Raw genomic sequence first — 27,494 nt, forward strand, 5'->3', positions numbered from 1 at the left:
TCGGGGTTGTTGTTGTTGTTGTTGCTGCTGACAATTGGGAGGCTGTTCGGATCGACCAGTGCTAGTGCTGGCTTCGATGCCACTGCTGCCGCAGAAACTACTGGCGGTTCTGCTGGCAGGTCGTAAGGGGGCGGGGCCGTTGCCCTATAGAATGGAGGTCGAGGTTGATGAATATTTGAACAGTATAATCGCGAAACTGGTCAGTTTCCGATGCTTGCGACTTGCGTTTGTGTGTCCCTGTCTGGAGCGACCGTGGGGGATAATATATATTTATGTATGTATATGTGTGTGTATATATATCTCCACCACGGCTGCTTCTCGTTGCGCTCGGGACAGACTATAAGTCTCGTCCTCAGGTTGCAGCTGGATGGACGTGGTAAGAAAACAACCAAAAAGAAAAAAAAAGTGCTGATGAAAGGCAGTATAGACGACGATTCCCTGCGAGGACCAGTCGAGGCGGGAGAACAGTGGACCAGTAACGACAGAAATATAGGGTGATGTAGAGGAGGATGTTTAAATAAGGTTATGGCCAAAAGAGGCTGCTGCTGAAGTGGCTGGTATCGTGGACGTGGTGTTAGCGTCGTGGGCGAGGGCGGGTATCAACGGGTGCAGAGGCGAGTGTCTGGAGAAGTGGTGGTGGAAGGTCGACGGCAGCAGGGTGGAGGACGCGTCAATGTAAGAAGAACGAGGGCAAGGACCAGGAGATGGTGGTGGTGGAGGAGAAGAAGAAGAAGAAGAAGAAGAAGAAGAAGGACGGGGACAAGAAGGGCGAAGACGACGAGGACGAGGACGAGGAGGAGGCGGCCAATTGGGAGTGGCCTGGAATTGCAGTCACGGCAGGGAGTGAAAGTGGTGTCGATGTCGACGTCGGATTTGGAGTCGGCCTGGATAGTAACGAAGGAGGCTGCAGGTGATGGTGGAGCCCGAGGTCCATAATTTTTTTCCTCTTCTTCTCTTTTTCTTCTCTGCTGCCCCTCCCCCCTCCCCTCCTCCTCCTGCCTGGGGTTTGCTTTTATTAATATTGAGGGACATACGGGAGCATGCACCCACCGAATTGGGATTGCGAGCACCCACTCAACCGATCCACCTGTGCCGCCCACTGCTGGTTCTGATACTGTTACTGTCGCTGTGCTGTCCTGTCATAATCCGTGCCGCCCTTTTTTATTTTCTTCTCTTTTTCTCTCTCTCCCTCTTGTCCGCCATTCACTACGATCCACCCTTCACTATTCATTCACTTGCTTGGCTGTTCACACAGTTCACTGTTCAAACCTAGCCCACAACCCAACTACGCTCCACGGCTCGGCGGTCCTTGTCCTGGTACGGCGGTGGGCCCTGCCCCCCCTCTCCTCTCCCCAGGGCTCTCTGTCTGCAGGAGCCATCAGGGTGTATGGGTGCAGGTCTGGGCGGCCCACAAGGTAAGGAGAGTACTAGTACCACAGTACGCTCTAAAGGGTACTAGTAGTAGTAGTAGCTTGTTTGTGAAAAAGCAGGGCCAGAGAAAGATGGCTGGGACGGGAACTGTCGTATATGGGATAGCGTGTATGTATGCTGAGGATCGGATGAGAAGGATGGATCGTAGGCCAAGCTTGCGTTCTGAACGAGGAAACAGAGAGGAAAGGACCAGCCCCCAAAACAAAAAATTAAAGTGAGTGGGAGTGGTGGGAAAAGTCGACAAGCATCAGGGGTGGGTACGACAGGGGGGCACGGGGGAGGAGCATTTTACGAGACGAACCTTCTCTCTTGCCATCACACACAGTACGCACAGGGTGGCAGCCTCTCCACAAGAACAGTGCAGAACATGCCCACAGTAGGCGAAAGGGGACGGCGCCAGGGGCTGAACCAGGGTTCAGTCGCTGTACTATGTAGCAGATGCAACGTTTTGGGGGAGGCAGGAGGATGAGGAGTGCCGCAGGGCAGGGGTTGGCCAAGCCAAAAGATGACAGGGTCAGCCCAGGTTCAGGTCGGGTCCAGGTTAGGTCAGGTCAGGTCATACAGAGTAAGGGTAGCAGGGCAACTCATAGATGTTGGCTGTACTTACTACGTACATGGCAATTACGAGTAAGAGAAGGTATCATCCCCTCCCTATTGTGAGTCTTCCAGCAGGTACACTGTATCTCAGCAACCGTAACGAGAGTAGTAGTAGTACCTCGCCAAGCAGCGTATCAAAGAGCATTGTGGTAGTAGATGTTAACCCGTCATGCTCGTAAGTGTCTTGGATTCCCAGCTGGTACACACAAGCCTTGGAACAAACCACTGTGAATGGGAGGGAGGCGGCTGTTGCAAAAGCAATCATGATAGCATCCGCGTACGCAGGACTATTCAGTCAGCACTTTATAATATCACAGCACAGTTCATAGTTAGCCCCATCCAGGGCTAAGGGCGCCTGCATCCCCGGGAGACACCAACAGGGGAGAAAACCTGGGATACATGGGCCGAACACGAGGCGAGAAGCAGATCCCTGAGAACAAGGAGAAAAAGGAAAGCAAAAAAAGAAAAGAAAAAAAAAGGAACCTCGGGACTGCAGCATACTATAACAGGTATTAGTATAGCTAGCTAGCCGTGTGCTTTGACCTTATGATACTATGATAATAATGGTAGGTAACCTCTGCTTCGACTATAGTAGGGACAAGCTTGTCGGAACTTGCCGAATTTCGTCAGTTCCTCCTGCCGTGGTGAGATGGTTCAACGTGAGGCTGTGAGATGGACCGAATGAAGTTGAGGGGCATGTCTGGTAGGAAAGTTTCTTGTTTTTTCCACCCCTCTCACTGTGCTGAATGATTAGGCTGTGTCGCTGCACTCGGAGAGTTATGAAAATAATATTATTCCCTCCAGTACTATGTATGTACTTCATAAACCCTCTTCACTACCCCCCCTATGGAGTGTACAGTGCTGATTGCAGTCCAGTTATGCCCAGCTATGCTAGTACACGCACACAGTGAGCCCGCATTAATAAAGATCTACCCTGCGCAGTCTGCTACCATTATGGCTATGGTGAGAACAGGAAAGAGAGCGTGCTGACGCACTCGCGCGCGAGTGAGAGAGGAGAAAGAAAGAAAAGAAGAGTCCATGCTCCCGCTATTCAACCTGGCAGGGGTCCGGAGGAGGGGGGGGGGCGGCTAGCCTCGTTCAGCTCCAGGATCTCCGTTCAGGTCTCGTCTTCAGGGGGTGGGCACTGGGAGGGGTGCGAAGAGGGAACTCCCCAGACGCTACGAGTGGGTGGTGTTCACCGTTGCTCAGGGGGGAAGACTCACAATCCCACCTCGGCCGTAACCTCAAAAGTCCACAATCAGACATGACCCTCGCTCGATATTGGGGGGAAAAGAAAGAAGAAAGAGAGTAAGAAAGAAAAAAAGAACTCTCCTTCGTCTTTGTCGTCACCATCACAGATACTTATGCACACCTTAATGATCAAGATGGAGGGGAAGGGGAGGGGGGGAAAAGAAAGGAAAAAAAAAGGGGGGGGGGGGGTTCGATGTGTGATCGGGGAAGAAAGAAGCAAGATGTCAGAGGGAAGAACAGCCCACTGCCCCTCCCTCCTTGCCACCATACATAGTACCATAGCTGCATGGTTCACACACAGTTGCAGAGTAGTAGGTCCCAAGAATTCCTGACCTGTCACTTATGATGGAAAGGGAGTAGCAGAGCAGAGCCCACCCACCCTGACATGGCATACTTACGAGCTGCATTTTGTCTGTAGTCTGGAGATATGTCATATCCCAGGGTTGCATTCCCACTCCACCTTGTTATCCTCATCCTTGCTTGCCTGTCTCCCTCTTCGTCTTTGTCTCTCTCTCTCTTTCTCTCTCTCTCTCTCCTCTTCCTTCTTCCCTCCTGGTCTTCCTCAAGTGCATACACCTGGCTGTGCTGGCTGGCTGGGGGGGTTGAGGATGGACCATGGACGTGGACATGGACCCTACTACAGTACTCATTGGTGTGGTGCGTGTGTGTCTCCGCTCCCAAGCCCACTCCTAACCCACTCCTACCCTCGTCCTTGTCCTCTACTAGACCTTCTTCTTCTCCTCGTTCTTCCCCTTGTTATGCCCACTGTCCTCTATTGCCCACTCAGACAATGGTCAAGGATCGTGGAAGGTGACGTGACCCCGCTCCAGAGGATCCAGAGGAGAAGGAAAAATGGAGGAAGGAAAAGAAGGAAACGTTGGACAGGGAGGAAGAAAAGGAGGAGGAGGAGGAGCAGCCACCACAACCACGATTTTTTTCCCTCCCCTTCTTTTGGGGTTGACCAAATGGCCTGCAGCTGCGGACGGGCAGAAGCGAGACATCAAGCGAAGCAAGGCAACACGCTGCTGGTATTGAAACGCCAACCCTCGCCTCACCTGCCAGAGATACGCGAGCCCGTGGGAATCCATCTTAGCGGGAGCTTAAATTCACATCCGGAAAAGATTGTCCCGCAACCAAACAAGGTGTCAAGGTGCTGTGTCGGTCCATCAGGTTCAATTCTTGTCTTGAGTGTGTGTGTTTTTATCTGGTTGACGAGTGGTTGTGTTTTTTCTTTTGTTTCTCTTTTCTGGGGACTTTTCTTGGCCCCTCCCTGCTGGACAACTACGAGGCAGAGGCTGACCCACAGAGGCGCGCGCCTCCTCCTCCTCTTCTTCTCCTTCCTCCACCCTTCTCGTCACCACCCATCATCAGAGCTGTCGAATTGGGAAAGGCCTGGCAAGAAAGAAAACGGTACTAGAAGTGAACCTTGAGCAGCAAGCAGGCCCCCTTCTTCTTGATCTACGGCCCCTGGCCCTTGATCCCTGGCCCTCCTTCTCTTCTTGCTCAGGGCATGTGCAGCAGGGGAGGGGGGGGGGCCTGGACGTCTCCTTTCGGACACGGTGCAGACACACATACATAGCACACGCATTACTTTGTACATTGCTTCGCCGCTGCTGCACGTCCTGTGTGGTTACAGAAGTAAGAGAAAAGAATCTCCTTGAACGGAAGAGGAGGAGGAGCCAACCCCTTCCCCCCTCCGGATCAGACCATATGGCTCCTGGCGGACGGTTTGGCCGGTTGTCTTTCCCCATTTCAGACCTCTTGAGTAAGATTGAGGAGGGACTGTACGGGGCACATAACACGGGGCACAGTCACCACATAATAATACTGTACACATATTTGTAAGTACTTACGACTATGGTATCATAACGATAATGACATGGGCGGGCCACGGGCCACTGTCGACACTCCGTCCGTCCTCTCATCACCCCTAAATGTGTGTGTGTGTGTGTGTATTTGAAAGAGTGTATGATAGCAAGCCGTAATTGTATGTAACATATCGCCAGCGATGTCAACGTCAAGATCTATGATTTTGGTGGTTTCTTCCCCCTCCTCAATTCTGTTATATAAGGCTCATTCTCCTTTCCCTTCCTCTTCTTCTTTTTCTTCTTCTTCTTCTTGAGCGAACAAAAAAGCGACTTTATTACACAGACTCTTGATGTAAGTCTCCTTCCTTTTTCACTCCACTGCTTACTTTACAAATAGAGCTGCTATTAGCCAGCCTGGGCATATTGCCAATGATCTCGTCGCAATAGCCTCAAATTACCCTCTGTGGGGCCCGTCATCTGTCTTCCCCAAGGTGGATATGGCGCGCCGCACAGTGGATACTACCATGGAACCCATGCTACTAGAGCAGTACATACTATCTATGGTACATAGTTCAGTGGTACATGTTCACAACCAGTCTGTCTGCACAGGGGGGCTTTGGGGCATTCCCAGACCGGTCTGCTCCTTCGCCAGGCGGCCAGGTCCAGACTAATGTGTACTTGTGGCCCCCGCCAAGGCTTGTTGTGCTGTGCTATACTGTGCGCTGTCTGAATGCCTAAGAAAACAGAAACCCTGCTTGCTTGACAGTTCTTCGAGGACCGAGCGCCACCAAAAAAAAAAAAAAATAATAATAATAAAAAATAAGGAGGGGATGAACGCAAGAAGAGAGAGAGGAGACAGAGAGAAGGGAAAAGGAAGAAAGGGACAGAAGAAGACAAAAAAATACAATGTGCAGGGTACTTTTCGGGCACAAGTATCCTCTCAAAAGAGAAAGCTTGTTCTGGCCGCGGACCTCTGCCGGCGGATGCTGATCCCCATCCGCTCGCCAGAGGCCCAGCCCTGGACCAAAACAACCACTGCAGCCCGAGTGGGGATCCTTTCGAGATTGGCGAGTTCGCATCAAATCTTGGGTGTGGCCCGGTTAGGGTAGTCAACTCCGGTGGTTCACGACCAGGGGAGTACCCAGAAGCATCCCATCGTCCTCACAGTCGTCGTCCTCCTCCTGCTGATCTCTGGCATGCGAGCATGCAAGTGACCCAAACCAGCCTCTATTGCTGCAGGTGCAGCTGCTGTTGTTCCAAGCAGCAGCCATAGCAGGTGTGTCAGAACAGACCTGACACCAGAAGGAGACGGGGGCCCAAGCGGAACGAGTTTTCTCCAGGGCTGCGGAGTGTGAACAAGGCTTATGTTTCCTTCACCGTGGCCCTCTCTATCAAGATGCACAATCCATAGCATAGCATCCGACAGGTTGTGAATCTGAAATATGCATGGGGACTTGTTGCGTTGCTTGCATCGATAGACATGGGCAGGCAGATCTCGGTGTTGACTGCAGTATCGTTTCTTTAGAAGAGGAGTAAAGGGGAAAGGGGGGAGGGGGGGACAGAGATCGAGATTGTAATGTGCCCTCTCACACTTCTCTTCATCACGGAGTGACTTGCGGTGCCCTCTCTACCTTCCCCTCCGCGCTTGTCTACCAATCACTAAGCACTTGACCACGAAAAAGAAAGAGAGAGAAGAACAGGAACAGGAACAGGAAAAAGAAAGAAAAGGAAATGGTGCGATCCTTCTGGAACTGACCCAGCCCGAGACCCCGAGATGTTCAATCCCCATTCCATTGACGCTCCCTGTTGGCGTAACATCACATGCATGTACATCCTTTTCCCGTACTGTCGCAAACCAGCAGCAAGATGAGACGAGCCAGGGGTGGGGGGAGGGGGGAATCATGCCTGGCCCCCGAAGGACGGGCGGGAGACGCAGGGCATGTGCGCTGTGCGTGTGCGTGCGCGTGTGTGCGCCACAAAAGAGATGTTTGTGACAAAAGTTCCGCTCCCTAAGACAATTCGATACGCCTCGTGCTGAGCTCGGTAGAATTACAGCCCGCCCCGATACACAGCTTCTCACCCCCTTTGCTATCCATCATCCGTTTCGATCCTGTCAAGGCGTTCCAGGTAAGAACAAAGGCTGAGGGACGGGGAACTGTGTGGTAAGAAACGACGAACCCCAACACATCATTACTCCCTTTCCAGGCGTGGTCCAGTATAGATTTTGAGGGGGGGTTGTTTTTGCATTTCATAATCGCCCTTCTCTGACGTCGACCAGCAAGGTTTACGAAACCCTTTCCTCTGGGACTGTGTTTCTCCATATGGATTCACCTGCCGCCGGAGCCCCGGGCCGTTCCTCCCTGGCGTGCTCGGTCTAGCAAGTCCTGCGCCCCACGGCGACGACATAACAATATTACTACCACCACTGGCGCCCGGCGGGCGTGATAGCATCGAACAGTGATGGTCTTTGTGTGAAGATATTGTTGTATTTTCCAATGCTCTATGCGCTCTTCCAAGCCTAATGTCCTTCCCCCTTCCCACTTTTCGGCTCCTCGGCCGTGCCAGCGTTTCTGGTGGGTAGCATTGATCATGAGTGAGTGAGCGAGCGCGGGAAAAAGGGGGGGAGGGGGATGCACAAGTCCGTTTTTGGACTCCCACCTAAGTCGTGCATCCTGGCGGAGAGTTCACGCCCCATTCGAGGGCCGCTCACCTGCTCCACGCTCCAGTCAATGGTGCCGACCTGCAGGAAGACAATCTCACCTGCCATGATCCACAGGCTGCGTTTGACGCAAGAGTGCCCAAGCTGTCCAGCCAAGCGTTCTAGGCAAAGACTGAAGACTCTGGCCATTTCTGCTGCGCCGTCTTCTGGAATCCATCCACCTCTCCGCTCTTCCAGGCTCTCAGCACGTCTTGCGCGTCCTTTGCGTCCTCCACCTTGATGTCGTCGAGCTGCAAGAGGGCCACAACATCCTTGGCAAGCTTGCCACGGTCCTCGCCAAGCCGAGCCTGAACACGAATGCTTGACAGCACGTGCTGCGGACTGATCTTGTGCTTCTCTCGGTACTCTTGGTTGAGCTTGGCCAAGTCCGCCGATGCGGACACTTCTGTGAACTCGGCGTTGATAACCTCTGTGACCTTGGGTGGGAGCGTCGCCAGATCAGTGTTCAGAGCGTGCCGTAGCCGAATGGCCTGCTCATGGGCCTTGGGATCCTCCGCATCCAACGACAGCGCGGCCTTTAGGCATCGTAGTGCAAGAAGATACTTCTCTGCTTCATTGTCAGTCCACTCGCCATTACAAGAGGTTCATTCCATCCTGGGTGGGATGGCATTGTTGTCATGGAGGGCTTCAAACTTACTCCGGAGGATGAGCACCTCAAAGGCGGTGGTCTGCGCCTGAATGCTCTTGGGGCTGCACTGCAACATCGGACTGATAAACCTCATGGCGTCTGCCAGCGGCTCGGTGGTGGCGGCGAGCTTGGCTCCGAGGGGGTCGTCATCCTGCTTCTTCTGGGCATCCGGGTCAGGCTTGACCCCCTTCTTGTTGGGATCCTGCTTGGCCGCCTTCTCGGCAGACTCGCGCTCCAGGCGCTGGGCCTCCTTCCTGGCCTTCTTTGCGGCCTTCTTCTTCTCCAGCGCGTCGTCGCCGTTGGCATTGCCATTCTCGGTGCCGTTGACCCCGTTCGCGGCTTTCTCTTCCTGCTGCTCGTATATGCGCAGGTAGGCGTTGGCAGCGCCGACTGCAACGCGGGTGTAGAATGGGTGGTCCCTCAGGTGGTCCTCCCACCGGACCATGTCAATGTAGGCTCGTATCATGCCCTTGCGGAGCGAGAAGCCGTGAAAATCGAACTGGTCCTCCTGCCATATGTCAAAGATGTTGAAGACAGCATGGAACCTCTTCAGGGCAAGCCCCAAGTTGCCGAGGCGCGCATTCGCCTCGCCATCCTCGGTCAGGAACCAGACGCTCTGCATGTCCAGCAGGTCCGCAAGGGGGCCGCCGGGCGTGTCAGCCTTAGTGAACATGCCCATCGTCTTGAGTGCCCTGTCCAGCTCGTTGTTCCGCAGCTGGTACTTGGCGGCCTTGGTGTTAATGTATCGATCCCTGGTGTCGAGCTCTCGGGCGTGCTCCATGGCCTCCGAGGCCTTCTGCGGGTTGCCGTAGTACTTCCATATCCGCGCTCTTGTCATGGCAAAATTCACATTCTCTGGGTCCTCCTCGATAGCCTTGTCCACATACTCCATCGCCCGGGGGAGGTCGCGGCTGCGGTAGTAGCTGTAGTGCTGGGCGAGGTAGAAGACGGCTGCACCCCTGCCCCTCGAGCTGTCACCCTCGGCGGCGGCGGTGGAGAGATACTCGTCGACAACGTCTCGTAGTGTCGCCTTCTTGAATTCGTCCGCGTACAGGTGCTTCAGGTTGGCAAAGGTAGACGGGATGCCCTTGTCGAGGACCATGGCCAGGTATGACTTAGCTGCGGCCTTGAACTCGTCACCTAGTCCGTGTCAGCACATGCATCCGCGAAGGGGGGAGGGGGTGCGGCAATCCTGATGAACCCGCCCTCCCAGTAGACGGTCATTGCTGTGTAGCAGGCGCAGCCAGCAGCAGCAGCAGCAGCAGCAGCAGGAGGAGGAGGAGGAGGGAGGAGGAAAGGAGCCTTACCGGTTAGGAAGTCTAGCGGGAGCCGTTTCGCGGCGTCACAACGGGGAAACTTGACGGCGTACTCGTCATAGATGGCCTTGCGGCTAAGGAGGTCGTCTCCGGCGGAAAGATCTGACACCTCAACCAGGGCGTCATAGTACTCGGCGTGGTCGGGATTCCGGTCCAGGAGAGCGCGCCAGGCTTGAGATGCCTCCTCCTTGTTTCCCAGCTCGGTCAGGTACCGGGCGCGAGCCTCCAGGTAGGCCAGGCGATCCAGGTTGTGTTTGCAGGCAGACTCGAGGTGGTCAAGGGCCCTCTGGAAGTCGCCGGTCTCGGCGATGATCATGTTGTGGTACAGGAGGGCCTCGGAATGCTCGAGATCGGAGCGGGCAGGCTGAGTCTTCAGGGTGTCTTCAAAGGTCTTGAGGATGTTCTCGGCGTCTGTCAGGTTCCCGGCGAGGTGGTGGGCGATGGCGAGGCCGGTCCAGCTCTGTCTGAGGGCAGGACGGGCCTGCAGCATGGCCAGCCTGCTCTGGACATAACCCTGGTAGTCGCGCATCTGGATCTGGAGGACGGCGAGGTCTCGCTGGATCTGGCTCGACTCGGGCTCGAGCCTGAGGGCGAAGCGGTAGGCTTTGATGGCTTCCTCGAAATTCTTATTGGAGCGGTACAGCAGGCCGTAGACGTGCCAGCAGATATGGGACTTCATGTCGATGGTTAGAGACTCCTTGCCCAGGGCAAAGGCCTCCTCGGTCTTGCCCTGGGCATTGAGGATGAGGGCCTTCATGGCCATCGTATCCCCATGCTTTGGGTTCTTCTTGAGGATCTGCTCGGCAGCTTTGAGACCGCGCTTGTACTGCTTCTCCTCATAGTTGCGGACGACCTGACGAAAGAGGTTGCCCTCTCTCGTGCTCAGAGGTTGTGGCATCGGGGAGGAGGAGGTGGTGGGAGGTGGGAGGTGCGTGTGCGTGTGCGTGTGCGTGTGCGTGTGCGTGTGCGTTAGGCGCCGGGCGTGATGCGAGCTCGTCGGAAGGCCCCTTTGCAAGTGGAAGCCGGGCTGGGGAGACGCCTGGGGCTGTCTGAGCTGGCGAATTGGTCTCTCGTAATGAGACTACTTGCAGCGTCGTGTCGTCTTTCTTGTCTCTCTTTATGGACAGTAAACCCAGACCAGGAGTGTGTGTCCAGTGTAGAGACGAGGTGGGGCGACAAGAGAGCGGGGCCAGAGGAGAGAAGAGATATTGGCTCAGGCAATAACCCAAGAAACCACAAATAAAAATGGCCAGGCTGCTGCTGGTGGTGGCTGTGGTAGTGGTTCGTAGTAGGTATAGTAGTAGTGATTGAGCTCGTGGTGGTGGGAATTCGTGGGTGGGGGTCGAGCCAGAGTTGTACCCCGTCTGCCTGGCTACGTACGATGTTACTATGTAAGTATGCAGTTAAAAAAAAAAAAAAAAAACCGAACGGAAGAGAGGAGCTCCAAGTTTTGGCGTGCAAGCTTGTGGGCCACTTGACAATCCTTGCCAGTCAGGGCCCAGGTGGGCTGGCTGGGTTAAATGCAATGGTTTGGTGGGGTCAGTTGAGACAGCCAGGCACGCCGGCCTAGGAGCTTCCCGATAAGATAAGGGGAGCTATCCTCTGAAGACAATGCTACCATAGTACAGAGTAGGTAGCTGTAAGTAGTACTATAAGTACCATAGCATACTAGCATTGATCACTATCCTGCCACCCACCTTTGCCCCCCATCTGGCTGGTACCTGTCTGTTATTATTTATGTTCTTCTATTTTTGTGTGTATCATCATCATTGTTCTTTTTTTAATTCATTTATTTGTCTTTTCATCAGTCTTCTTTTCGAGAGGAAGTCGAAACCCCATAAGTTTCCTGGGTATAGACCTACCCTTGTTGTAGTTGTCATCATGAAGGTATCAGTAGGTAGAAGAAGACACGACAACACATAAAGGCTGCACGCAGTATTACTCTGCCTTGCCCCTACTCCCCACCCTTCCCTCCTCCATAGCTCATATGCTATGCACCAGCATGCTCCCCCCTCCAGCTGGCGAGGGCAACCTGCCAGTCCTGGGCGTCTGAGTCACCGCACCTGTCCCTGACGAGACCCCACGTCCTGGTCCTAACGATACGCTCGACGCCCTCTTCCTGCCGCACCAGCATCGCCAGCTGTGCCGTCCTAGGCTCGGTGGGGAAGAATCTCGCTGAGTAGGGGTCCAGCCTCTCGTCGGGCACTCTCCCCCTGTTCCTCTCGAGTTCTGCGCCCCGCGCGGCAGCCGCCGGGTCGTCCGGGTCAGGACTGGTGGCGACGGCGGCGCAGTAGCTCAGGATGTCGGAGCGGGCCTGCCATGATGGGAAGAGCACCTGGTCCTTGAAGGCCCTACATGAGCGGGCGTCGATCTGGCGGTGGTTCGACGGTCGCGGGTTGCGCTGCCATGTCGAGCTGGGATCGAAGCCTGCCGATGCAGGAGTGACGAGCGCGTTCAGGTTCTGGGCGATGGTATCATCAATCGTACCGCGGGAGATCCGCAGGAAGTCTATCGGGGGAGGAGCAGGGGGGTAGTGGGCAATGGTGTCAGACATGAGCTCTCATTATTTTTCCCCACAACAGACAAAGGGGAAGAATGGTATACATACCACGTAATGCTGTCGAAGAGAAGCAGAACTGCGGTGTGAGCTTTGGCTGAGCCGTAGGCTCGCTCATGATATCGCGGGACGGCAGTGGCGGAGGCGCGGAGGGAGATGACGCCGGGGAGTCCGGGTCTGGACGTTGGGGACGTGACCAGAAGAGTCGAGCCACCTTGTCTGCTTGAGCAGCAACGTATACCGGAGCTGCAGGTGGGTGGAATTATAAAATAGATATCAAGTGTTGAAAGCTGCCCTGCTCACTTAGTGCTGTGGTGCATCAAATTTGCTGTGGTAATGTTGTCGTCATTAAGTTGTATGTAGTATATGGGGTGACTGCAATGGGGCATTAAGAGAAAGAGCAAGTGTTGGAGTTGGGGGTGGATTATGTAAGACCAGAGCCTTGGACTGCCTGCACAGCTAGGATATGACATGTACTATAAGTGCATACATAGTACATGGTGCAATCCTTCAAAACCACCCCCATACTTTGCAAGAAGTATTGTCTAGCTTTTTTTTCTTCCTATTATTTTTCCTACATGACTGTCTGGTCTAATCATGCTGGCAAGGTCGCATAAATTCTGATTATGTCCAAGCCAGGCAATTCCTCTAATCCGTGGGATGCTTCGGGACCCGCGGAAGAACTGATGGTCAACAAGCAGAGTAAGTAATAATGGCATTCCCGGAACAAAAAACAAAACTACTTAGTACTTACATAGCACAGCATAGTAATATGCATAGTACTAGTAGTAATGAAGCAAGAGCAAAGCGACCTCGGTTGGGTTTCTCGATATGGTCGTACTGCTCTCCAGGTACTCGCATGTACACGGCAGGTATCCTCCTCCACTTCGGTGGTCATGTGTACTTAGTCTGTACATAGTGTACACGCCTCACATGCAACTTCCCGTGGCCCCTGTAACCTCTCGTCCTTTCCGTTTTATCTTCCTCTCCCTTTTTTTTTTCTCTTCCTTTTTCTTCTTTCCCTTTTGCAATTCGGATATTTCATCCCAGCACATACAACTCAAGGTACATATCGTACATAATCAGAGAATACAGTCATTCGTTTTGATCTTGATGCGTGGCCTGTACATTTCTCCTTGTGTCTCTGCGTAATATTCTTCTTTTGGGTCCTTGCATCTTATTACTTGTCCTTCAGAACACCTCGCCGTCGACGCGAAGACTTACTTCAGACGCGACCAATTAAGAAAGCACACCGCTACAAATCCACTTTTACCACTTCTATACCCTTCTCCTTTCCAAAGAAAAACTTGAATTGCCAGCCTACTGCCTGGTGCTACTTGTCATCCGCTCGTTCTCTTCCCCAGATTCGACACCGCCTAGGCATGGCCGATCAATCACCGAAACCCGAGCCCTTGGTCCGGTCTCCCGATGACACCCTACGCCTCGGCGAGAATGTCTCCCTCACGATACAAGAAGATTCTCTGCTGGTCCGAGGTACAAACACCCCGACCAAAGCCGTGCCAGGTAGACGATAAGATCCGCTGATCATCGGTTGATTGCGCAGATGGCACGTCGAGTACAACAAGCCACAAGAGCAACCGGTCATGCATACCTCGTGCCTCAGGTACGTTCCACGCCAGGCGCTCCAGAAGCTTGGGTCGTCCGGAGAACCCTCTTTACACAGACTGGCTGGTGGCTGTGGCAGACGCTGACGGCTCGTGCCATCCCCTCTCCCGTTGGGACATATAGGCCCTTCACGAAGATCCAGTGCCCCGCGGTCTATCCCGCTCTACAACGTCCTCTGGGCTGAGCTCTCAGCTGACCAGCACACCCTGACCGTTGATTACGCCGAGAATGTCACCGATGTGCAGCTGCAGGCTGCTAAGCTGTCGTTCTCGACCACGCTCACAGCAGCAGCAACAACCTCAGCGCCCGGAGAGGGGGAGGATTCGTCCGCTCCTGCGGACTCCGAGGCCATCACGAGATGGGTCGATACACTCATGAGCCGTGCATACGGCCCAGCACCACGATGCAAGACCGCCTATGTGCTCGTCAATCCCCACGCCGGACCCGGCGGCGCACAGAAGAAGTGGGATCACCAGGTCAAGCCCATCTTCGAGGCTGCCCGTATGCCCATGACGATCCACACGACCACGCGCTCCGGGGAGGCTCTGGACCTGGTGCGCCAGATGGACATAGACAAGTTCGACATTGTTGTCCCCTGCAGCGGCGACGGGCTGGCCTATGAGGTTTACAACGGGCTAGGCAGCAGGCCCGATGCCAGCCGCGCCCTCCACAAGATCGCCGTGGCCCATGTGCCCTGCGGCAGCGGCAATGCCTTGGCCTGCAACGTCTTCGGCACCCACCGGCCCTCTCTGGCCGCCCTGGCCATCGTCAAGGGCGTGCCCACCCCGATAGACCTAATCAGCATCACCCAGGGCGGCACACGCACCCTGTCCTTCCTCAGCCAGACCCTGGGCGTCATGGCCGAGGCCGACCTGGCCACCGAGCACCTGCGCTGGATGGGTAGCGCCCGGTTCATGTACGGTGCCCTCACCCGCATCCTCAAGAAGAAGGAGTACCCCTGCGAGCTGTACGTCAAGATGGAGGTCGAGCACAAGGAGGGCGTGCGGGATCACTACAAGAGACACAGGGAGGGCAGCGTCGTGGGCCCGGACCTCGCCGCGGCGCCATCTTTGGACAGGGAGGGCCAGGCGGGCGAGAAAGGCCTCCCGCCGCTGAGATACGGCACCACGGACGACAAAATCCCCGAGGACTGGGTCAAGGTGGACGCCGACAAGATCGGAACCATCTTCACCGGCAATGTGAGTGACACTGACCATTCTCTACCCTGCACTGACCATCAAAGTTGCCTTTATGTGTGCGTGTGTGGCTGACCTGACCAAACTATCCGCAGCTCGCCTGGATGGCACCTGACGTACTCTTTTTCAACGCCGCCCTGATGAATGATGGATTTCTAGACGTCTACATTATCAATGCCGACGTGCCCTTTTCCAAGGTTCTTGGCCTGTTCGCGTCCAGCAGTGATAACACGTTCATCGACCACCCCCTTGTCAAATACTTCAAAGTGTCGGCATTCCGCATTGTCCCCAAGTACGAGCACGGGTACATCAGCATCGACGGCGAGAAGGTGCCGTTTGAGCCATTCCAAGCCGAAGTGCATCCTGGGCTGGGCATGGTGATTACCAAGAGAGGCACAGTGGAAGCACCGGGGCCCAAGAACTGGGATAAGGTCACTCCGGCCCAGCGGCTGATGGCTTGAAAAACCATCCAGCACACGAGAATGGTCTCGGGGAACTGTCAGGAGAAATGTCCAACATTCTATTTAGCAGCATTCCTGCCGGCCTAAGCTCTGTTTGCGGCCTTTGTACGTAAGGCATAAGGCAGCAGATCAGCGTCTAGAAAGAGAAAAGAAGAAGAAAGTGATACCCATAGAGAGAGGTGAACAGGAAGAAAGAAAGGAGAGAAGGAGAAAGCGGGGAAGAAAGAGTATTGGAAAGTATGGGCTTGCTACAAGAACAGGCGCTGGACATCGAAGCGGTCACATGTTCACTCGATATAATCAGTCAACTTAATAATAGATTCCTTGGAAGCCGATGAATCAGGTCGGGGTATCTATCACATAATCCACCGATGCCACGCCGCCCGTCCATATCTGAATCAGCCGTGAACGCCAACGCCATGCCTGGTAAGCAGTGTATCCGTTCCCTTCCACTCCCTTCCGTTCTGAATGAGCCTGTTGGTATCTCCTGAACCCTTTTAGGCCTGTCTCGAGAGGGGGCCAGCACCTCGTACTAAGCTCATTCACCCAGGCCACCCCACCCCTCATCGTCATCGTCCTTGCCGTCCGCCTCATCTCCACTGCTCCGGTTCCAGGGTAGACGGTCGTCGGCCAGCGAGTCTTTGGATCGTATCCGCACCGCAGTGCTGAGCGTCTCTTTGCGCAGGGTTTCGACCAGATCGTTGATGCGCTGCAGAACCTCGCGGCCAGACAAAGTATCGTTGCTAGCCTCCGTCTTCTTCTTCTTCATTTCCCGCTTATTCTTCGTCTCGTCTCCGCCGGCGTCACTCTCGTCCTCGCTTCCCTCAAGCATGCCTGCCTTCTCGGCCTCGTCCACCCAGATGTCGACGGCGTGCAGCTTGAGGCCGACGGGGACCATCTTGGGCATGAGGCCATCCTCCTCCGGCTCGCGCCTGCTCTCCTCGTCGGGCCGCAGGGGCCAGTCCGCAAGCAGACGCAACACCTGCTCGACCTTATCTGTATCCCACCTGACCTCGTCGTTGGTCTTGGCTTCGTCGGCGGCCACCGCCTTGCCATCGGCCCTCCTCTTCCTGCTAGCGCTGCTGCCACCGGCCTGTTTCTTGTTCGTCGTCGTCTTCTTTGTCTTGGCCGCCTCGGACGCCCGGCTCTGCGCCCACACAAGGCTTACACCCAGTACCCTTCTCACCAGTAACAGAAACTTCTCCATGCGGAGCACGTCAATGCCCGTGGTCCACTCGCGGGCCATGGTGGCCCAGAAACCCCGCAGCCAGGGAGCGACGGCCTCCTCAGGTAGGATCCAGACGAGCTCGGCCAGGTCCCTGCAGAGCTGCTGCTGGGGCAGCGGGCGGTCGCACATCCAGAGGGCGTAGAAAAGGCCCTTCCAGAGCTTGAGAATGTCGAGGGTGGAGAGCGAGGACGAGATGTGTTTTGCGGAGAGGAATGTGCATAGGGAGGCCAAGGCCTGCTCGCGTGCCTTGCGGTCTTTAGATGGGGGGAAGAAGAAGAAAAGAGAGACAACACAGTTAGTCATTGAGTCTGCCTTGCTTGCTTCTCGCTGCAGGGGAAGGGAGGAGAGAAGAAGATGAAGTGGGAAACGGGGGATGAATTATGGGGCTCACTTACCACTGGAGGCCATGTTCCTGATGAACGGCATGGAATTCTCCTGCGATGATGCCATGGCGATCGATCTCTGGAGGTTTGATATCCTTTGATGTAGGTCGAGAATAAGTCCAGTAGGGAAGTGCAATTATGTTTGTTAGGGTCTTCCCCTCTTCTTGGCGGTGCTGGGAGCTTGAGAGAGAAAGAGAACTGGAGACGATCTAAAATGCGGCAGAAAAAAAAGTTTTGGCGGTGTTGAACACTATAAGATACTGCTGTACGTTAGCGGGCTGTACTTTGGTAGTACACCGTTTACCGGGGGGTACTTGGAGGGGGCGGGGACGCAGGGCCTGCAGGGTCGTTTGATTGGCGAATAGCGTTGGCGGCTCAGGGCTTCCTGGGCCTCTTCTTCACACCCCCTCCCCTCGAAAGACCCTAGCCGCTGCTCAGCATCGTTAGAGGCTTTCAACGGCACTGAGAAGAAGGACACCACGATAGGCTTATTAGAGGTGGTTTTTTTTTTCTTCACTCAACTTAGCACGCAGCCCTATGCAATGCAAAGCAAGGTTCGATGAGAAAGACTTGTATGAGGTTGCCTCTCACTACTAGGCGGACCTGAAGTCATGTTTAGGTTGGGATCAGGTATGTAGATACACATATATATATATATTGTTTTGTTTCTTCCTTATTTTTAATTTTTGCTCTCTCGCCTCCTCCTTCTCTATCGCATTCATAAATATCACTTCGCCCCCACCCTCTATGTCCACTGGATATAAAATCTCCAAAAGTCCAAAAAGTAAAGAGATCACCTCAAAAGGATCCAAAAGGCAAAACCAATTATCTACTACCAACGTCTACATAGAACACGCAGACAGTCATCTAAAACTTGCGAGCCAACTTAGACCTAGCCCTGATCTGAGGTCCAAAGAAATAGAGGATATACACCAGGGCGACCAGGCCAAAGGAGACGAAGCCCAGTGTGGCCATGGCCCACTTTGTGCTCATGTTCTCGAACATAGCGATACCAGCGTGGGCGCAGCCGGCGGCGATGAGGAAACTGGGGATCAGGAATGCGGCGACGGCGGAGGCGGCCACGTTGGGGTACGAGTCGGTAAGGTAGTTCAGCATGGCCAGCCACAGGAAAGGATCACAGATGGCGAGCAGGCCGCCGGCGATGACGGGCGACCAGTAGCTGACGCTACCGTCGTCGGTGAAAGCGAACCACAACAGAGAGATGGGGAAGCCCCAGACGCCGACGAGCGAGGTGAGGAAGCGGGCCTCGGGGCGGTTGGTGCCGTGCTTGAGACGGTCGCGCTTGTAGAGCCAGGTCTGGAGGGGCACGATGCAGAACATGATGGCCACGCCGACAACAAAGTTCAGGTAGGTAAGGTCGGCGCCGATGTATCTATCGAGGAAGAACGCAAAGGTCAGAAAGGGGAGGGCGGATGATGAATACAGCGTAGTTAACTCACGAGAGGCCATTGTTAAACACAAAGACGTCAAAGACGCCGTCCAGATACAGGAACAGCAGGCCATAGGCAAAGCCGTTATACAGACCCAGGAAGATGACAATGGGCTCGGTGACCATAATGCGCAGGGCCATGGTGGTGACGAAGCGCATCTCCTTGGCGACGTCGATGCGCTCTTCAGCGATAGCAATCTCTTCTGGGTTCTCGGACTGGTGCTTCTTGACAGCATTGGCGATAACGATGCGCGGCAGTGTCTCCGGGAGGAAGCACATGCCCACAGCAAAGGCGGCACCAATGATAACATTGATCCAGAAGATCCAGGGCAGGCCCATGTTGACGTTGTCAGTAATCCACTCGCCCACGGGCGAGCCTAGGCTGGGCCCTGTGTTGGCAGAGGCAACGAAGAGGGCCATGGGCTGACCTGCGCCGTCAGAGTCGCCGAACAGGTCAGCGATGGTGCCGGCGACATTGCACAGAGCCACACTGCCGGCGGTTCCGCAGAGGAACTGGAAAATGATGAGCATGGGCAGGTTAAGGGCCTTTGCGCAGCCAATGTTGAGGATGGCGTAGATGAAGATAGCCACGACATAGACCCATTTGCGACCGCCGATATCACTGCGAGGAGAGGAAAGCCAAGTCAGCAAGAAACACACACGAAACAACAACAACAAGAAGAAGAAGAAGAAGAAGAGAGACATACGAGAGGGGTCCAAGGAAGGCTGGTCCGATAGCAGTGCCTATGATGAACATGGACTGGCCGAGGGCAACAATCTGCGTAGAGCCGCCATATTGATCCTGGACGAGGAACTCGGCGCTGACGTAGGTGGTGGTGGTGAGGGTCACAAAGACCTGCAGCATGCAGTACCAGAAGACGATGAACCACTTCTTGAAGGAGCCCCAGTGCATGGGGTGGTGCTCGTCAGCAGTCTTGACGCGCTGGAGGGCGGCGAGGGTCGAGTCGGCGACATCGCTGCTGTCGTCGGGGCTGCGATGCGTCGACTTTTCGATATCGCCCTTTTCCTTTTCGACCACGGGTGGTGATTGCGATGCCATTTTCCCTGGGTGTGGGTGTATCTCTCGCTCTCTTCTGCCTCTTCCTGTATTCTCTCTGTCTCTATATCTCTTTCTCTCTCTATCTGTTTCTCACAGACACTCTCTCGCTCGGTCAAGTCCGGAACCTGGTGGAGGAGGAGGAGAGGGAGCACAGCTCAGCTTCAACAACAGCAACTCTTCTTCTCGACCCGGCTCGGCTCAACTCCGATCAAAGGGACTTGGGCGAGATAGTGATCGTCGTGTGACAACCGTCGTGGTCGGTGGAGGAGGAGAAAAAGAAAAAGGCACGAGACACGATTCAGAGCCGCCACACAACACTGGAAAAGGACCGGAAAGGACCCTACTTTTGAATCAAGAGCTTCTGGAACTAATAAACTATGGAGACCAGCACCAGGTACAGTACATCTTCTGTCCCTGGCCCATCCCAGGATTAGGATGGGGGTCTGGCTGCCACAGCTGCGATAAGGTGTGAGCAGAACAGGGGTGGTAAGGCGAATTATTCATACCCAAGTATAGATTGACTGGTACCAGTAAAGTAGTAGGAGTACATGGTTTGTATGGGAAGCAGTGAGAGGGATATTTTGGTTCTTCTCTCTTCACCCCCCCTCCTCTCTCTCTTTCTCGTACCTCCGAAACCAACACGCTCTAGAAGCGTTTGCAAAAGGCAAGAGACAAGACAGGCTAATTAAGTACTTAATTAGTGTTATCGTCCCCCATCATTACTTCCTCGTCATTCTCCTATTCGTCTACTTCTGCCTCTTTTTTTTTCTCTCCTTCCGTTAGCTCCTTCCCCCCCCCTCTTCTTCTTCTTTCCTCCCTTTGAAGTCGTATGTATTTGTCTGAGCGAAAACGAGGAGGGAAAGAGGGAAACAACAGGCCACTTCAACTCTCAGCTGTGTCGAACTTGAGAAATTTCTTTTTTATCTGGGTCGGTGGTCATCCTTGCTAGACAGGACTAGGGAGCTGGAGAGAATCGATCGAGAAGGCCCTTGATTGGCATTCCTGCAGAGATAGCGGACCGGCCGTCGCGGGCGGTTTTCGAGCCGCGGTTGAGCCCTAAAGAAGGGGCCCCCCGGCAAGGGTGGGACGCGCCACGACAAGGGGTTGAAGGTGGTGTGGTGGGGTTGAAAATGCCCAGGTGGTGGCACGTCGAGATAAGCGTCGCCATGCCTCTTGGTATTTCTTGTTCGTGTGCATACCATGCTCGGATAGGACAGAATCTGTGAGGAAAAAAAGTGACAGATGGACCGATTTGGCTTGGCACATAAGCACCAGCAGCAGATTATCAAATTTCGAGAAACATCAAGACATACTTCAGAATGGAAGAATGAAGAGGAGGGGGAGAAAACAAAGGAACCAATCGCTTTCCAAGAACTAACTCCCAAGGATTCCCCTCCTGCTGTGGGACGTTTCTCTGCAGTGGGAACTGCTCTTTGAGTGGTTCCACTCATTCTATTTTATGCTCGTACAATTTACAAGCAACAAGTACCGCTACATAGTATTTTGCGTAGCACAGTACATTCGTTCATGATACAGTTTTTTGATTTCTCAATGCGTACTATTACCTCTTGGCAACCATCGTCGACCACTTGCATTTATCGTCATCTCTTGACTGGACGACGGTCTGGTTCATTACTGGCGTCGAAGCCATCTTCCCTCTATCTCTCTCCAAGATAATGAACCTACTGCGCAGGCGATGGCCGTGTTATCGCCCACGATTCACTCAGACTGGCCACAGGGCATCGCCGCATTCCGCTGCCACATTATCTTTCATGCCCATCTTCCCTTTTGCTCAGCTTTGCCGGAACTAGCTCCCGCTGCACGTCTTCTTATCCGGAGCAATCCTCACAGGGTTGAGCCCTGAATGTCCGTCTCGACTTCCATACGTAAGTAGAGAAGCCCCCTTTTTTTTTTTTTTAAGAAAGAGACAGTACTAAGCTAAGGCCCTTGACTCGGCACCCTCGGGGGCATTTTCAAATTAGGCCTTCAATATATATACTAAGTATGTACTATCCTACTATGGGCGGTCGTGGTCAAATTAGTCGTCGTGGCCTCCGGCATCTCCCCCAGATTTCAGCTGATACAACTACTGTCAGTACGTATACTATGGCGTGGAATGACTATCTTGACACATTTCCATCACGCGTTCCCTTTACATTGCCATATCGTCGCCCCCCTTCCGTCCAGTTCTCGTGATGCAGTCTTGAAGTATGAGAGAAAAAAGGAGGGCGGGCTTTGTACAGTACATTGCCTCGGGCACCTTCAGCTGCTCCATCCATAGTACTACCTTTCAAAGTATGTACGAGCACTACGAATGATTGGTGGTGCCACGAGGTTAGACTTGCGACCATAGATTGCGACCATGCACAGCAGATCAAGCGGATGCACAGCACACTGCAGAAGACGTATGTACGTCCATGGTAAAGGAATGGTACCCACCTCGTAGCATGCGGGATGCAGCTGTCCTAGGTCACCATTCCGTCTTTGACCCAGAGAGTCGGGAACGTGGCATGCACGTCAAGGCACCAGGGAAAAAGAAAGAAAGAAGGAAAAAAAAGGTTGTATGCAGGACTAGGTTCTGTGCTTATCTAGCATACATCACAGCCTGGAGAACAAGGTGTGGAGGTTGTTTTTTGTCTGGTCATCCTCGATACATGTGGGAGTATAGCCAGGCTGTCCGGCAATACATTCCGGCGGCGGGAGACCGCAGTGGAGAGAGCGATCTGAGTGAAACAGCAGAATATATCCATCAACACCTACTGACGTCCAGTAGTAGTGGTAGAAGCAGTAGTATACTTACTCAGTATTTGATCTCCCAGACTCATCTGGTCGACCGACCTGTTAATGATCTCACCCACACGAATCAGAACATCCAAACATATAGTACCTACAGCACATATCTCCGACAGAGATGTCTCTTGCTCACGGTGGTGCTGACCACAAAGCTGAAATCCGCTCCAAGATCTGGACTGAGCTGCGCAAGGTCGCCCTCCCAGACTCGCGCTTCCACTTCGACTTCTCGAGCTTTATCGCCGACTTCGAGGGCTCCCAGGCGGCCAACGAGACCCTCCTGGCCCACCCCTCCTTCACCGCATGCACCTGTGTCTTCATCACCCCAGACAACTGCCTCGAGCACCTGCGCGAGAAGACCCTCGCCGCGGGAGTCAAGATCCTCATGACCACCTATGGCATCCGCAGGGGTTTCTGGCTGCTGGACCCCTCACGGATCGACAACCCGGCGCTGTTCAAATATGCCGCCACCCTGGACGGCATGGAGAAGATCGGCACGCCTGTCACCCTCCAGGACATCGCCGCCATGCACCTCAAAGTCGGGCTGATGGTCACGGGCACGGGCGCCATCAACAAGAAGGGCATCCGCTTCGGTAAGGGCCACGGCTTCTTCGACCTGGAATGGGCTATGCTGTACTCTATCGGCATCGTCGGCCCGCACACAACCACTGCCGCCGTTGTCCATGACTGCCAGGTGCTGGACGAGGAGCTGGTCCCGGAGGCCTTCGACACCGTATGCGACTTGATCATCACGCCCACCAGGCTCATAACCGCGGCAGACGCCAGCGTCAGCAAGCCAAGGTGCGGCATACTATGGGATAAGCTAACGGCTGGCATGTTGGAGGACATCCCACCCCTGCAGGAACTGAAAAGCCTGCGCTTGTCATCACCGGAAGCAGCAACTAGAGGGAATACCATGACTTGAAGGAGAAGAAAATCCCTCTGCAAGAAAGCCTCTGGTAGGGAGTTGTACGATTGCTTGGACGGTTGCATTGTATCCACTTGCTTGGTGTTTCAGAAGCCTATCTTATGCGGCGGCTTTTTGGTCCTCCCCCGGAAATGACGCCGACCTGGTCACACACTCAGGGCAGTAATTTTGCGGTCTGAATTTCTTTGTACATGGTTGAAGAAGACAACGGGAAAGAAAGCCTTGAACATTACAACACATCTGCTGGATTAGCTTGTCTATATATGCTTGTATATCCCTTATTCGGTGAGATTACCATCCTCGGTGAGGCGCTTTCGCTCCTGCACAGAGGAGTCGGTCTCCTCCAGCTGGCGAGACTGCATATCGCCTAGTTTAACTCTTCTTCTCGCGTCGATATACATCATGTACTCGGAGTAGGAATGCGGAATGACTTTGATGTCTTTGGGCACTGAAAAGGTGTAATTGAACTGGCCAGTCGACTTGGCATTCCCGTGCTCGACATCTACATAAGAATAATCGCAAAAAAGAGAGGTCAGCACATGGTCGCATCTTCTGACTATGGACCCTGTGGGTGCAAGAAGCCTGACTTAAATCATGCCATCCTACTAGACTGCACACAAGAAATTCGCAGTGTCGAGAGAGGTAATAGTAAGAACAACTTACCTCTGACTTTACTATCGACTCGCACATGAACCCGGGTCATTGGTTTCGACGGGTTACTCTGCTGCGGCCCACTACCATCCTCCTCCAGCTAGTAGATGCATACGATATGAATAATCAGCGGCTTTCAGCGCATCAAGTGGTGGTCGCATGGGGTAAAAAGGGAAACCCACCACGGGGGGGTCAGTGTAGGCCACCGTGGCAGTGAGGTACAAGACCGAACCTATGGGCACAGGGTTGCGAAAGATACAAGGATCTGCGCTTATGAAAGTAGGTCTCGCGTGGGCGAAACTGGCCGCGGCGCAGAAGGCGAGCTCAAAGGTCTGTTTGAGATGGAAGCCCCCAAAGACCATGGTCTGATGTCTGTTCCGATACTAGATTTCAGGGAGGGACGGGGTGAGTAATTATGTCAGCGGTTCAGAATTTCATATCATGAAGCAGACACACACACACAGCGAGAGAGAGAGAGAGAGAGAGAGAAACTTACCTGCGGCTGCATGATGGACGCGGTGGATAGCTGTGTCGAGGACATGGCAACGACATTGGATGGCTGACGAGAAGGGTCATTAGGATCATGCCACTGGATCTGCTTGAGCCAGATCTGGTGGATCAGGGCCGATTCGGGATCGTTGGGTTCAGTGGCCAGCAGGGACATCTTTGACACCTCCCTCTTGGCCAGGGACTTTGCCTCGCCAGCCCTAAAGATCTTCTCCTCGTCGTCAGTCTCGCAGATGAGGCGTGGCACGTTGACGGGCTTCTTAGTCTCAGGGTCCAGGGCGACCATTGTGAAGGTGCAGGTAAGGAGAACGTCCTCTGGCCTGCTGGGCTCCCCCTCAGGCCTTGCACGTGCAACCCTGCAGGTGATCTCGAGGCTGCTCCTCCCGGTGGCGTACGTGACCTGCCCGCTGTACTCCAGGTCCGTGATCTCGGTCAGGGGGTGTGCTATCGTGATGCGGTCAAGAGCAGCAGTCACCACAGTCACGCCAGGGCCTGTGTGTTTGTATACCACGATCCCTGAGAGAGCATCCAAATCCATAAAGATTGTTCCCAGCCTTGAACGGTTTTTGGAGCGGCGACGTCAGCAGGGGGCACAGCTGAAGCAGGCCAGATGCTGAAGATTTGCTTTCTGTATGGCTAGGTATAATATACAAAACATTACCTGATATGTCCCGAGCTGTTGAGATACTGGTCCGAGAGCCATGGATCCTGGCCAAGCGGTAGGACGACCCTGTGATAACTGTCCTTCATCCTCCGCGGGCTGAGGTCGCGCTCCTGGGGCTGCGCCTCAGACGCAGTAGCTACACCCTTTCCAGCCTTCTGGAGCCTGAAGGCCTCGATCCATGGCATAGGCAGTCGATCATCTGTGAGACCTCTGAAGACGCCATCAGTCCGCCACTGTTGTGTTGTCTGAAGGCAGCGCTTATGGCCGCTGGGGAAAAGTCGAGATGCTGCACTCCTCCATCGTGGTCGACAGACTGGTGATATAATGGCTCCTACAAGAGGCCCCGGCTTGTGACTCATTCTTGTCCTCATCGACTGACACCAACGACAGCCGATTGTTGATGGTCGATGTCCTTTGGGGAGAACACATCTGGGGGAGCCAGTCAAGTACGTGCTTTCCTTGAATACCCGAGGTGTTAGGGAGTAGGCGGAATACCCTGTGCGACCCTAACCCTTGCCATCCCAGAGAAAGATCAACTGGAGGATTCCTGCCCATCTAAATCATCGTTCAGGAAGGAGCGCATCATACTCGATTACATCTCACAAAAGACAACACAATGGCCGCACAGGATGCGCACGCCTTCTCAGGGGAGCCCGACCTCCCACTCCACCCTTACTATCCTCCAGGCGTCGTGATTCAAGGTCGGTATCGATGCTACGTTTCGGGCCTTTTCTCTCCATCCCCTCCTCGAGCATCTTCTCGTATACTCACCTGGCTACAGGCTACGTCGCGAATACCCTCTCCACGCCCGCCATTCTGATGTACTTCTGTAGTCTGTGTGCAGCTGCGCTATCTCCAGCGTTCTTCCTCATCAACAGGAGGCGATCTGGCCTGCCGAGCAGCGAGCTCGCTACCGCTCTGTGGTTTGTCCTCTGCGGGTATATCCACATCGTCGTCGAGGTAGGAAGAAAGACCTTGTCCTCCGCCTCCAACATGTTACAACTGGGCCGCTCACTGTTTCCAGGGCTACTTCGCATTCAACCACTCCACCTTGGGTGGTGACGGCGGTCTGATGGGCCAAATGTGGAAAGAGTACTCACTATCAGATTCCCGCTATCTCACATCCGATACTTTTGTAAGGACATCTCTCTCAGCTTTCCGCCAATGCCCCAGCACCTTGTTTCTTACCTCTTCATTATTCTTAATCTCCCCCAAGCCTTACAGGATGTGGCTCTAACACAACACAACGCCAGACTGTATGCATGGAGACCATCACGGCAGTGTTCTGGGGCCCACTATCTCTACTGTGCGCGTACTACATTGCTGCCGACCACCCTGCCCGCCACCCAGTCCAATTCATCGTCAGCTTAGGACAACTGTACGGAGACGTTCTGTACTACGCCATCTGCACCTTCGAGGAGCTTGTGCGGGAAACGGCATATTCGCGCCCGGACAGAGCATACTTTTGGGGATACTATGTTCTGCTCAACTCCTTCTGGATTGTCATACCTTCCATCCTGCTGCTTCAGAGCACCAGAGAGACCATAGTGGCGTTCAAGGCTCTGAAAGCTGCAGGCCCGAGAAAGGATGCCAAGATTGCATGATTGACCCGGTAGTGACTTTCGGAATCCGGAAGGGCTGTTAGCTAAGAGCTGTTTCAGACCTCAAGCCTCTATTGACACCTGTTTAGTCGTTGATCAATATATACTCGATGGGTTTCCGAGAAGCAAAGTTCCTGGTTCTCACAGCACAGGACCTCACAGTATCATTAAGATATAGATTTCTATAATCACCGTGATCACCATGCAATTCGGGACAGTAATTGTAGGAGCCTCCTCCGAGGTTGTGAACACTTCTTGTCCCATGGAGCGGCCGACACGAATAATTACTTTAGGAGCTCTTTGCTCAATGTCGTGACCACACCAAATCGGGCACCCCTTTGCAGCCTTTGCAGGCGCCTCAACGTCTTATCGCCCGGAACACGGGCTCAGCTAGGATCGTGCAGTTCGGCTCGTGGCATTCCCGTCGTATATGCTGCCCCTGTTTCAGAACAGCTACGGAACACCGACGTCATCATCACGTATAAGTCCCTGGTCAATTCCTTTATAAATGTGGATGATTATGGCATATGACTTGGGAAACACGAGATGCTTTCATTATTATCATTCTCCGTCTACCAGAACCATTCAAAATTGAGCAAATCCAGGCGTGAATTCAAGACCAAATGCGAAAAGCACCTGTGA

General features: G+C 53.9%; 8 protein-coding genes across 8 annotated transcripts; 3 read left to right on the top strand and 5 right to left on the bottom strand.

Annotated features, from left to right (window-relative positions):
* Positions 1–7,556: 7,556 nt before the first annotated feature.
* Positions 7,557–10,648, bottom strand: M406DRAFT_287659 (N-terminal acetyltransferase A, auxiliary subunit; the record flags this gene model as incomplete). The annotated part of the gene is made up of 3 exons (XM_040918749.1): positions 7,557–8,353; positions 8,444–9,574; positions 9,742–10,648. 3 exons carry the CDS (start codon positions 10,646–10,648, stop codon positions 7,908–7,910), a joined length of 2,484 nt encoding a protein of 827 aa, XP_040777692.1. The 3' UTR covers positions 7,557–7,907.
* Positions 10,649–11,740: 1,092 nt separating this feature from the next.
* Positions 11,741–12,635, bottom strand: M406DRAFT_287661 (uncharacterized protein; the record flags this gene model as incomplete). The annotated part of the gene is made up of 2 exons (XM_040918750.1): positions 12,359–12,635; positions 11,741–12,258 (listed from the first exon to the last, which is right to left on the bottom strand). The coding sequence occupies exons 1-2, from the start codon at positions 12,423–12,425 to the stop codon at positions 11,741–11,743; spliced, it is 585 nt and encodes a 194-aa protein (XP_040777693.1). The 5' UTR covers positions 12,426–12,635.
* Positions 12,636–13,911: 1,276 nt separating this feature from the next.
* Positions 13,912–15,590, top strand: M406DRAFT_337680 (uncharacterized protein; the record flags this gene model as incomplete). Its single annotated transcript, XM_040921280.1, has 3 exons — positions 13,912–13,931; positions 14,070–15,132; positions 15,225–15,590. The coding sequence occupies 3 exons, from the start codon at positions 13,912–13,914 to the stop codon at positions 15,588–15,590; spliced, it is 1,449 nt and encodes a 482-aa protein (XP_040777694.1).
* Positions 15,591–16,128: 538 nt separating this feature from the next.
* Positions 16,129–17,268, bottom strand: M406DRAFT_337681 (uncharacterized protein; the record flags this gene model as incomplete). The annotated part of the gene is made up of 2 exons (XM_040921281.1): positions 16,129–17,072; positions 17,214–17,268. 2 exons carry the CDS (start codon positions 17,266–17,268, stop codon positions 16,129–16,131), a joined length of 999 nt encoding a protein of 332 aa, XP_040777695.1.
* Positions 17,269–17,835: 567 nt separating this feature from the next.
* M406DRAFT_287666 (MFS general substrate transporter) lies at positions 17,836–19,904 on the bottom strand. Its single transcript, XM_040918751.1, has 3 exons — positions 19,359–19,904; positions 18,662–19,273; positions 17,836–18,594 (listed from the first exon to the last, which is right to left on the bottom strand). Exons 1-3 carry the CDS (start codon positions 19,709–19,711, stop codon positions 18,069–18,071), a joined length of 1,491 nt encoding a protein of 496 aa, XP_040777696.1. The 5' UTR covers positions 19,712–19,904; the 3' UTR covers positions 17,836–18,068.
* Positions 19,905–22,622: 2,718 nt separating this feature from the next.
* M406DRAFT_76089 (uncharacterized protein) lies at positions 22,623–23,426 on the top strand (the record flags this gene model as incomplete). Its single annotated transcript, XM_040925932.1, has 1 exon — positions 22,623–23,426. One exon carries the CDS (start codon positions 22,623–22,625, stop codon positions 23,424–23,426), a length of 804 nt encoding a protein of 267 aa, XP_040777697.1.
* A 281-nt stretch (positions 23,427–23,707) lies between these two features.
* On the bottom strand, positions 23,708–25,610 carry M406DRAFT_253094 (Thioesterase/thiol ester dehydrase-isomerase; the record flags this gene model as incomplete). The annotated part of the gene is made up of 5 exons (XM_040916878.1): positions 23,708–23,931; positions 24,093–24,180; positions 24,263–24,463; positions 24,577–25,141; positions 25,249–25,610. The coding sequence occupies 5 exons, from the start codon at positions 25,608–25,610 to the stop codon at positions 23,708–23,710; spliced, it is 1,440 nt and encodes a 479-aa protein (XP_040777698.1).
* A 305-nt stretch (positions 25,611–25,915) lies between these two features.
* On the top strand, positions 25,916–26,807 carry M406DRAFT_29095 (uncharacterized protein; the record flags this gene model as incomplete). Its single annotated transcript, XM_040918930.1, has 4 exons — positions 25,916–25,952; positions 26,033–26,211; positions 26,276–26,386; positions 26,505–26,807. Coding segments are annotated over 4 exons (630 nt in total), but the record flags the coding sequence as incomplete, so codon positions are not given.
* Between the last annotated feature and the right edge of the window lie 687 nt (positions 26,808–27,494).

The sequence above is a fragment of the Cryphonectria parasitica genome (genome assembly GCF_011745365.1).
Source record: "Cryphonectria parasitica EP155 unplaced genomic scaffold M406scaffold_3, whole genome shotgun sequence".
In the NCBI taxonomy this organism is placed as follows: Eukaryota; Fungi; Ascomycota; class Sordariomycetes; order Diaporthales; family Cryphonectriaceae; genus Cryphonectria; species Cryphonectria parasitica.